The sequence below is a fragment of the Chiloscyllium plagiosum genome, chromosome 34, assembly GCF_004010195.1.
Source record: "Chiloscyllium plagiosum isolate BGI_BamShark_2017 chromosome 34, ASM401019v2, whole genome shotgun sequence".
NCBI classification, from domain to species: Eukaryota; Metazoa; Chordata; class Chondrichthyes; order Orectolobiformes; family Hemiscylliidae; genus Chiloscyllium; species Chiloscyllium plagiosum.
This window is the reverse complement of record NC_057743.1, coordinates 7,635,508-7,647,540: the sequence shown is the minus strand read 5'-3', so window position 1 is coordinate 7,647,540 and position 12,033 is coordinate 7,635,508. Positions and strand designations below refer to the sequence as shown.

The window sequence follows — 12,033 nt, the reverse complement described above, 5'->3', positions numbered from 1 at the left end:
GTTTTGCAGGATATGTCCATAATTTTGAGTCATTCCTGCTCAGAATCATTGAACTGCAATACAAGCTCAGGCACTCAAATTTAACGAGGGAAGAAATTTTGGATAGTTTTACCCAGAACACAAACATACTCCATAGAATTGCTTCAGCAAAGGCAACGTCCCATCTCATGAAAATAAAAGCAAAGCCTGAAAAGAAAACAGAAATGCTGGATAAATTCAGCAGGTCTGGCAGCATTTGTGAAAATAGAAAAATAGAGGTAATGTTTAAAGTTCAATGAGACTTTTTCAGAACATGAATTCTGTTTCTCTCTTCAGAGGTGCTGACAGCCTTGCTGAGTTTCTCCAACAGTTTCTGATACACTTGCTGAGTATTGCTGGAGAAAGCAGGAACCACCAGCAGTGCTTTATCCAGAGGCTCATTGAAGATGTTATCTAGTATTGTGACAAAACATCTGGAAATGAACCTTCCAGCTCAGCGAGCAAACCAACATCTGGAAACAAATACTCCATAACTCACATTATGGCTGATACCAGTTTAGTGTACAAAGACAATTGATGCTGAAAATCTGAAAAAAAAAACAACTCCCGGAAATTCTGAGAAGGTTAGGCAGGATCTGTGGCGAGAGAAACAAATAATTTTGTTAAATTGATTGACTCACCAAACAGAAATTCTGCAGAAAATAAAATAGCAGGGACATAGAAGCACTTCTGTTGACATTACATCCATCCATTTCTTAGCAAAATTTTCGTTTCCATTAAAAATGGTTTGGAATTTGAACTACTACTAGCAAATCAGTCTTTTGTTCTATGTTCTAGCATTATAAGGTTTTTTTTTGGTGAGTTTTTTTATTGTTATTATTATTAATTATCATTAAATGGGGTGAACCACTATTGACACAATAAGAGATTGCATTCATGTGAGAAATTGGACAAGGGTCTTCTGGTTGAATTAATATTTACATAGAAATGCACATTTTCAAATGTATTGGAGAGATGGTGAACAATGAAGATGAAATCACTTCCCCTACTATGCTTGAATTATGATTCAAGATGGTAAGTTGAAGAATGTAGTGACAGCTGTTGTAAAGAAGTTATCATGACCCTAAACCCACTCCTACCAATCTGGGTAGAGACACATTGTTGAAACAAGTGGTCTTCAACAAAAGAGCCAAGGAGAAGAAATAAATCTTTGTCTAGGTGTTCCTCAGAATAGCAAAAGTATCTGGGTCCTTGAAGCCCATGTTGCTACAGGTTCATGATTTACCTTAGCTGCTCATCTGTTAAGGAAAGAGAAAATTACACTTCTACAAACTAACAAACATGTTTTGTCTTCAAAGGTGCCTGTGGGAACGGAAACAAAAGTAAATTCTGTGCAGCAAAATACACCGGACATAGTGGAAAAGTGTTTGTGATGGTCTGAGAAAGCGCAGATGGAAACTATTAACCAATCAATGGAAACCAAAGATGTCTGATGTCATGCCTAATAATAGCCAAGTCTTATTTTTGTGGTCTGGTTTATTATGCAAACCAGCTTTGGTAATCGCTCAGCTAATCTATGATCACACAACATGAATCTGTGGTATTTATAATCAAACTTTTGGCTTAAAATTATTTCAGCTATGCTCTGTGATTTTATGCTATATCTTACCTTTTATGATATTCTTTTATTTAAGTTTGCACTCAAAGCAAAATAGCCCTGACATTTATATCTAGAGCTTTTACTAGAGCAATAATCCATATCAAGGACTTTTGTGTCACACCAACTATTTAAAGTTAGAAATGGAAGTAAATGTTGGAATAGGTTTGGCATTTGTGCAGAGCCTTTGCCAGTGTGGGTATGAATTGGTGGTTAGAGTGTTTTGCTACAGAGAATCACAACTACAAATTTAAAACTTAAGACACAATCTTACATTGGTTTTATGGATTTTGTACATATTCATTTTCTAGAATAATTATTGATTTACTGTCATATTTTAAATTGTGATATGGTTTGGAAAATCCGCTCTTATCCAATTTCTTCGAGTGTACTAAAAAGACTTATCCCGTCCGTTCTTATCGGAGACAGTTTTGCATATTTGAAATAATGTTTTCATGGAAATTAGTTTGAAGTTCTTACATATGATTCTTTTTCTTCAGGTCAGTGATATGATTTATGATACCTTTGTAAATTCAGGGAAATGTATGATGCAGAGTGAATGACGTGAATTGCAATTTTTACTTGTTCAACATGAAACAATAATTACGTCGTATTGAATCAAGGTGATAAATTACAACAAAAGTAGCCAAAAGAATCTGTGACCAGCAGTCTTTGCTGTGTTCAAAACCTAATATAAAGAACAAATTAAACACTTCAATTTTTTGATGGAGTTACTTTTCTTAATTGATGCAGTAGATATTTGGTAACAAATAATAGAGATGATGGATGGCATTTTCCAGAATGTTCATTAATCTTGGAAAGGAAGCCTACAACTCTCTTTTCAGTAGATATACTTCATTCTAAGAACATATTTTAGTTATCCTCTGTGTTTATTTAATTGTTTATGATTATATTCATTTAAGGTTTCTTTTTGTAAAATTAAAGTCCTTTATTGAATCCTACTCTTCTGTATCTTACCGGCATTACTATTCTGTTATCATGCAGAAAATTATTCAACTCATTAACACTTAATTTGATCAAATGGAAGTGCTTTTGCAGGTCATTTTGTTTTGGTTACCCTGTGTCAATTTCCTGCTTAAGCCATTTGAAATTATTCAGTAGGAAATGTTCTGTAAGCTTTGATTCTTCCTCCCTCTGGGTATTGTGACTGGTCAACCCTGTATCCTCGAAGTACAATTAATGATGTTGGCAGCACCCTTTTAGAGAATTAATGCCTCTCTGCCATACATGATTTAATGTCCTTAGCCACATTTGTCAACCAGCTATGTCCTTGTGACAGTTAAATTGTGGAACTTGGTGTTAAATATTTTGATTCAGTCATGTATTCAAGCATGCTGTAAAGCCTACATAAACACCAAAATGAAAAACCAGACAGTTGTGCACATGCAGTTAGCAGCAGGTGAAGAATTATGAATCATGCTTTCCTCAAGCTGAAACAGAGATCTGAATATAATTTTTTTTACTGCTCATAGCATACAAAAGTTAGCTGGCTTACTGGAAAGGTAACAGTTGATTGATGTAGTTATGTGGTTCAATTCAGAAATAGGTAATTTTTCAGGAAACCAACAAAATCAGATATGTTTTCTAATTATAGTGTATGCATTCAACTGTATAGATTTTTAATTGCATTCTTTTGGCAAAATAAATATTATTGAAGCTAATTAATTTAAGAATAGAGTTAGATATTTGCATTCTAAGGCCATCGTGGTTTGTAATATTGCTTTTAACTCGTATTAAACATTGGCTGGTTGGTCTACATTTCAAACTGAACAGGAATTCTGGTTGTCAAAATCGTATTGGTCATGGGTGAGTGTGTTAAATGACAGACAGGAGGAATTTGGAAAGAAAGTTGGGTAAATAAATGTGTTTAAGGACGTTAGCCAGTTGAAATCCATTGGATTGGTTAGATGAGGAGCAGACAAGAAAATAAGAAATACTTGTTTCAGTCGATGGACTGAGTGAAGGAAGAAGCACAAATATAAAGTGATAATGGATATTCCATTCTACATGACTGTTGTGTGATTCTCTGCGGGTTTATATTCATGACTTAAGTGGTGAATTTAATTATTTTGTTCAGATTGTTTCGAAATTTGTTCAGAGATTTAGAATTTCTTTTGTTAAATCTGGAGAAAGTTGGTCTCCATCATCAGAATTTATTCTTTACTCTTTCGTAGTTGGTTTTGTATCTTGAACAACAAATTGGCTTTTTTTAAATTAAAAATCACAGACAAAATTTGAGGGGGTTAGTTTACACCTGAAATAAATCATTATTACGCGACTAATCTGTTATCTTATTTGTTCCCTTTGCCTGTTCCTTTCTTGCCCTTTCTTCCATTTTCATGAACTGCATTATGGGATTCTCCCAATGTATGGGGCTAGTCATCCTACCATCAGGGTATAAAGATAGGTACAGGCAATTATTCTGTTAATCCTTCCACTACTTCATAATATTCTCCCAAGGAAAGACCCTGAAAATGCACTAAAAGGAAATGTCATTATTCTATTCTGTAACTGAAAGCTATCCTTTCTCTTCTCTCCCCCATTCCATTCGCATTGAACCCACTGATACCTTCTCCAACTGATACCTTCTCCAACTGATACCTTCCACTAGTTGAGATCAGGTCTTCATTCTTCATGATGAGGTAAACACATAGTGGTTATCACTGTTACCTCACAGCACCAGGGACCTGATTTCGATTCCAGCCTTGGGTGACTAGTTGGAGTTGGCACATGATCCCTCTGTCTGCGTAGGTTCCACCAGGTGCTCCAGTTTCCTCCCAAAGTCCAGAGATGTGCGGGTTAGGTGAATTGGCCATGCTAAATTGCGCCGTGTTGTGCAGGTTAGGTGGATTAGCCAAGGTAAACGCAAGGTTACAGGGATAGGTCTGTATGGGAGGGTGCAGATTCGATGGGCCAAATGGCCTCTATCTGCACTGTAGGATTCTTTGATTCTGAAAACAAAAATACTTGCATTTCTGTAGCATCCTTCACTACCTTGATGTGTCTGAAAGCACTTTACAGCAAATTAATTATGTTCAGAAGTATGGTCACTGGTCAGTTATGAAACATGGCTGCCAATTTGCATGCAGCCCACTTCCACAGCCAGCAATGTGGTAATGACCAGATAATCTGTTCTAATGATATTGTTTGAGGGATAAATATCAGCCGAGGACCCAAGGGAGAAGTCTCCTGCTTTTCTTCAGATTAATGCAATAGGGCTTTTTTTTTAGTTATGCAACAATATTTGCGTAGTAATACATGAAGTGTCAGACTAGATTTCTTCAATGGAATATCTGTGCCTCAGAAACAGGAGTACTACCACTGAACCTGGGATAATTGGAGATAGCACTCTACATTCACCACTCCTCATATAATGAGTATGATTTCTTTGCACTATGACCCCATCCTGACCCAAATTGTTGAGACCTCCTCCACCCAGCAGAAAGCATTTTGAAAAGTTCTTTCCTTCACAACTTCTCATTTTCTCTCCATTACCTAATTTTCCATAGTTTGACTCGTGTGCTGCCTTATATCCATGTGCAGTTCCAGTCCAGAACTGGAACTTTTCCCAAGTGGAACAGTGCAAGGATACCAGTCTGTGTCTAATTATAAACTGAAATCTGAGACTGAGCAAGGAGAGTGATCAGAGGAACTTTCTGTAACTTAAGCTTGTTGGACTAACTTTCTACACAAAGTCATACCATTTTATTTCCATTTACAAATATATTTCTTGTGAGGATATATCAGCAAAAGTAGGAGAAAGTGAGGACTGCAGATGCTGGAGATCAGAGTTGAAGTGTGTGGTGCTGAAAAAGCGCAGCAGGTCAGGCAGCATCCAAGGAGCAGGGGAATCAACGGATGAAGAGCATCCTGATGAAGAGCTTATGCTCGAAACATCGACTCCCCTGCCCTCGAATGCTGCCTGACCGGCTGTGTTCTTTTCCAGCACCATACTTTTTGACTCTGTATCAGCAAAAGCGTCAACTGGAGTTTTTTTTATTCAAGTGCGAGAAGTAAACCTTATGCCACTCATTCTAGATAGGGAGAATTGAATGAAATCTGCTTTGTTTGCAATGCACCAAATTCTGGACCTTCTAAATATAGCTATGTAAATGTCCAAGATTGATATGAGAGTGATATTATCAGGTTGATGTACTGATGCCCCTGAAAACAAGTGTGAAAGGGATGAAATGATGAAGAAACAAAAATGAAAGACAAGAAAAAAAGCAGAAAACCCATTTTCCAAATGAGACCACCTTACCAGATAACTGACTCCTTTTGCCTTCAATAACCTTGGTGGTCTTTTAGGGAAATTTATATTTTAAAGCACTTACTCAATCAGTCTATTTCTAAAGGTTCAAAGTTGGATTTCAGCTAAGCACATTTTTCTTGTCAGTCCTATAATATCTTTCATTAGATAGGTTTCTTAATGCAGCAGATGTTGGCTGATTTGTTTGAAGAGGTTAGAATAAGAATATGTTATGCTTTCCTCCAACAGTGACGAATCAGCTAATTAACCCAAATAGGGAGTAAGCCTTACAAACAAGCAATGCCCCTAACTCTACCTTGAGTTTGTCGATCTCAAGTGGAGTGGTGACTGAGCTATGATGATTAGCCTTAATCATTCTGGATTAAAGGGATGAATTGGATTGGTTGTTGACCTTGTTTGTACAGTGTCCCCAGCTGGAACTACATTCATTTGTTGACATGGAGTGAGGGCACAACACCAACCTGCCTAACGCTTTCTGTCAAAACCTACATGTGAATAATTGCTACGTTGGTTAAATACTGAAGGATAATGATTCTCCAAAAATGTGTTACATTTAGCCAAGGAAGGGAAAAAAGGGAAAACTTGCAGGCTGAAGGTGTGGGTGGGCAGTGACTCATATGAAGAGTATTCAGTAGACTGTCAAAACCATCCCAGCCTTTTCAACAATAAAGAACCTTTTCAGTCTATATTGGTGCAAATTGTGCTGTTAAAATATAACATAAAATTTGAATACTTTTGATTCGTGCTATTTTTGGTATTTGCACTAAGAAATTTAGAGAAAAATGTTTAAAAATCCAGAGAGCAAGGTGTGTTAGTTCTCATTGATCAATGTTTCATGAATTTTAAATTTGATTTTTATTTCCTTGGTTGCAGCTTCTTGAAGCGGCATTGCCTCCCCAAGAGCTGCACCTGATTTAAAGAAACAGGAATCTGTCAGGGAGGATCATTTTTTTAATCCATATGACTTATCAAGGAATTAACCTCTTAAAACAATGGTTTTGTGTATTGGATATACAAAAAATATATAATGCACTTGAATGTCAATTTGTAAAATTGGTTTAACAAAAAATAAACTGTTCTGGTAGAAACCTATGAGTCAGTGTTTTTATGCTTCAATGCTTTGAGGTTACCATGGAATTTAAAAATGTCTGGTTTCTAAGGATTTTCATTTTCCAAATCACAACCTTCGTTTTTTGTTGTAATTATACAGGAAGCCATAAATTGTTTCCGATAAATGATGCAAGCCATTCCTTTTACAATGCTAAGAGATTATGTGCAAACATGCTCTTTGGAATTTGGATAACAGCATAACCTGTTGCAGAATTCCATGCACAAGGCAGACACTAAGTGAAACTGAAAGGCCTAACTTCCTTCATGAGAAATACTGCCACACAATCTTTATGGGGTCTTGAGAAACCAGGAAAGTCCCAAATTTGATCCCAGGACTTTATTCCCTAACATCAGAGCTGTAGCCCTGCCCCTGGCTTCAACAATCCTGTACAAGAAAAGAACAAATTTGTCAGGTTCTTCCTTCAGTCTCAGGCTATGCCACCTACATGGAATTCTGGAATAACTTTACTCTTCAGTGTCAAAGTAGTCATTGAGTTTCATTTGTGACTACAGCAACAATTGACACTGAGGAGGTGCTCTGGAAGTAGAAACCATTCAAGAGAGATAATAAAACAAAAAGTGAACACAGAGTTTAAAAAAAAAGGAAGTTCTGTCTTCACAGTTTAACCTACTGAGTATTTCAACCATTTCCTGTTCATATTATCAAAGAAGAAGAGAATAAGAGAGATGATCTATGGCTTGGGCAAAGAGTTAGATTACATGGTCCTAAAGGATACAGAGATAAAGAGGGTTAGGAAAGGAATTACAGAGAATGGGTCATATGTGGATAAGTACAAAGCCACCAGTTATGGAACAAAGGAAATATGCAATGCTTAAGAGACAACACTTGGAGGATGAAAGATTTCCAGGCAGTTGTCAGATTGAAGGGGTTTACTGATAAAGGAGTGAGGTTACTGAAGGATTTGAACACGATGCGGAAAGTTTAAAATTAAAGGCTGCAGTTTTCAAAAACTACAAGTTACTTTCTTAAAACGTCTCCTTGTGAATTAATTTGAACTTGTTCAAAGCATCTTTACAGCATTTTACTTTCATTGAATTACAGCTGAAAACAAGTACAGCTGTGTGCAGTTTAAACTGGCTTTCCCGGTATTAAAATAATTTACAAAGCACTGTTTCATTCATTTGATTTCAGTGAATCTGAGACCAGCTATTGTAATTGATTTCTTCCCCAGTTCTTAAGGTTTGGTGAGCAACAAGTACTTTGAAACATAAGATGATGTGAATGTTGCACTCGATGAGGCTGATCTGGTGAATCTTGACAAAAGCTATGAAGTGTTAGAGATAACCAAAAATTGAAGATCATTTTAAAATTGTTTCTGGGCCATTAAGAATGACAAAGCAGATCAGATCGCTAACCAATTTGAAATTGGTCTAGAAATGTGTGAACATTCCAATTCTTGCAGGACCTGATCAGGTCAAAGTGAAATACTATTCAAGGATCCTGGAATGAAACTATTCTAGGTAGCCAAAGATGAGGAATCATGGTGCTGAAAGCCTTTAACAGAAAAGACAGTTTCAGCTCAAAGGTGGCCCTGCCATCACTTTGTGGAGAGCTAGTGTGTTAAGCCTGCAATTCTAGTGGGTGTTTTGAGAAGATTTGTAGCTCAGGTTGAGGTTCTGGATGTACGTTTGCTCGCTGAGATAGAAGGTTCATTTTCAGACAATTCATCACCATGCTTTCTATGTATATGTTTGGTTTCCTTGTGTTGGTGATGTCATTTCCTATGGTGATGTCATTTCCTATTCTTTTTCTCGGGGGGTGGGAAATCGGGTCCAAGTCAATGTGTTTGTTGACAGAGTTCCGGTTGGAATGCCATGCTTCTAGGACTTACCTTGCATGTCTCTGTTTGGCTTGTCCTAGGATGGATGTGTTGTCCCAGTCGAAGTAGTGTCCTTCCTCATCTTGTCGTTTTATGGGTGGGTACCAGATGGTGAAAAGTGTTGCAAATGCCTAGTTATTATATTCATTCGGGGCATGTGAGCACCACAAGCAAAGCCAGTATTTATTGCCCATGTCTAATTGTTCTCAGGAAGGTAATGGTGACTTTTTGCTTTGATCCATGACAGTTCATGGCATGCAGGGGCACTCACTTTGCTGTTAGGAAGGGAATTCCAGAATTTCGATCAACAGTAAAAGAACAGGGACATGTTTCCAAATCAAGGTGGTGTGTGGCTTGATGTGACACAAGAAGCTGGTGGTGTTGCCATGTAAGGGGCTGATGATGAACCGTGAAGAACTGCTGTAGTGCATCTTTAGATTGTACATAGTGCTGACACAGTGTGTTGGTGATGATGGTGCTGGATGGGCTGCCAGTCAAGTGAATTAAGTTCTCCTGGACAGTGTCAAGATTCTTGAAGATTTTTGATGCTAGGCAGATGAGGCCACACCTGCTGAGTTTCTCAGGGAATTCTGTTTATATTTCAGATTTCCAACATCTGGCTTTAATTTGATTTTTAATGCGTTGCTGGTCAAAATGTTTTCCAGAGTCTGTGTGTGTGACATGGCACTGTCTGTTCATTTCTCTCTAGTGCTGACTGCTCTGTAAAGGTCATGTGGACAATGCACTTCACTTATGTGTGGGGAAAAAAAATGAACAAGTTAAAAAGTATGAACGTATCATCCTGTGTGACTGCATAGTCATGGGCTTTATTTTGTAGTTCCCACGTTATTTTTCACCTTGATGTTGCTTAGACCTGAGGACAATCAACTGGGAAAACCAATAAGACAAGGCAGTAGTCAAGTTAGTCATTGTCTAGGCATGGGTTCCCTTTGTCTTGCTCTTACTGTTCCTCTATAGACAGAATCTTTCATTTGGAAGAGCAAAGGCCAGAGTGGAGGAACCTATGATTGAAGAAGATGGGACATTGTTTGTGGCCCCATGCTGCTGCTCACCATTGCAGGAATCTTCCAAGTTGCACTGAAAAAGTTGGGATGATCACTCATAGAAGGCCAAGATGAAACAGCAGAAAAATTATGCCACGGATGAGGCTGGAGTAGTCGCGGTCCCGGGGAGTGGTCATTCAGCACTGGCCTGGACTACACTCATAAAAGTTTGTGAGAAGATTTGTAGCTCGGGTGCTTGTTGCTGTGGTTCTGTTCGCTGAGCTGGAAGTTTTTGTTGCAAACTACTGCGACCACTAGGACTTATAACAGCACACAAACCAACAGCCACTCTCAGACAACAACTCACCAAAACGAAGGACCCGATACCCAGCATGAGCAAAACTAATGTAGTGTACAAAATCCCATGCAAGGACTGCACAAAACACTATATAGGACAAACAGGAAGACAGCTAACGATCCATATCCATGAACATCAACTAGCCACGAAACGACACGACCAGCTATCCCTAGTAGCCACACACGCAGACAACAAGCAACATGAATTCGACTGGGACAACACTACCATTATAGGGCAAGCAAAACAAAGAACAGCCAGGGAATTCCGAGAAGCATGGCACTCATCCACAAACTCCATCAACAAACACATCGACCTGGACCCAATATACCGGCCACTACAGCGGACAGCTGAAACTGACAACCGGAAGCGGCAGGGACAGGCCACTATAAATGCCGGAGGAAACACCACAGAAGCGCTTCACAGGAGGCTCCCAAGCACTGAGGATGTCACCTAGACAGGGGACGAAACGTTTGCAACAAAAACTTCCAGCTCGGCGAACAGAACCACAGCAACACTCATAAAAACATAGAAAATAGGTGCAAGAGTCAGCCATTCGGCCCTTCAAACCTGCACCACCATTCAATATGATCATGGGTCATCATGCAATCTCTGTATCCTACTCCCACTTTCTCTCTGTACCCCTTAATCCCTTTAGCCACAAAGGCCACATCTTAACTGGCCCTAACAGCTTTCTGTGGCAGAGAATTCCATAGATTCACAACTCTCTGAGTGAAGAAATTCTTCCTCATCTCAGTCCTGAATGGCTTACCCCTCCAGTACTAGGGGTCCCTCTGTGACCCCTAGTACTGGAGTTAGCCAACATCAGGAACATTCTTCCCACATCTATCCTTAGTCCCATCAGGATTTATAGGCTTCTGTGAGATCCAGCCTCGTTCTTCTAAATTCCTTTCAGTCAGCCACATCTTCAAAGCAATCCATCCCCAGGGAATGGACCTTCATTGCTGGCGGTCGAGGGTTATCTTGAGAGAAGTGAGTAAGTGTCAGTGTGTCCAGAGCGAGAGCTTAGATAGCATTAAGTGAAAGAACTCTCCCCATCATCATCCCTTCCTCCTTCCCTCTCATTCCCTCCCTCATCCCCCTCATTCCTTCCCTCCCTGCAACCCTCTCCCTTCTCCCACCCCTCCCACTTTCCCTAACAATGTGAGTTGCAGCGGGGTGAGAACCCTTTTCTATACAGAACAGGTAGTTAACATCTCCAAAGCCAAAACATAAAAAGGTTTAAATAAAACAAAGAATTGTGGATGTTGTAAATCTGAAACAAAAATAGAAAATGCTCGCAAATCTGCAGCACCGGCAGCATCTGTGTGGAGAAAGGCGAATTAACTTTTCAAATCTGGTGACTCTTCATCAGAACAACCTACAAAGGTCCTCTCACAATCTAGTATGTAGGGAATTCTTACTCCACATCTGAGTTTTCTGTCATTAACACGATGGTGCAATGCGCAGAATATGTTAATGAGGACTGAGGCCATCACTGAGAACCATTGTCATTGTGTACACAGTGTTGTAAATAACAAATGAGATATTTCCCTGTCAAATTAATAATATTGCACAATGCTTTGTACTTACTGAAATGGTAGTAGAGACAGTGGGATCACCTGTTTGATGCACACAAACTATCTCTGCATTATATTGTTGCTCCTCTCAATATTAATGACCCATGCTGAATATATATTGAGCATATATATCAGTAACCAACTTGACAATATCAAGTTACAAGGATCTTTCTGTGATTGGTTCATTAATTTGGAAAGAGTTAAAAATAGATTGAG

General features: G+C 38.7%; 1 protein-coding gene across 1 annotated transcript in view; it reads right to left on the bottom strand.

The window, feature by feature from the left end:
- cep104 (centrosomal protein 104) overlaps positions 1 to 2,620 on the bottom strand; it is a 226,267-nt gene extending 223,647 nt beyond the window's left edge. Inside the window, exon 1 of the mRNA XM_043675400.1 lies at positions 2,615 to 2,620. Within this exon, the coding sequence (XP_043531335.1) occupies positions 2,615 to 2,620 (6 nt within the window). The remainder of the gene's footprint in view (positions 1 to 2,614) is intronic.
- Between the last annotated feature and the right edge of the window lie 9,413 nt (positions 2,621 to 12,033).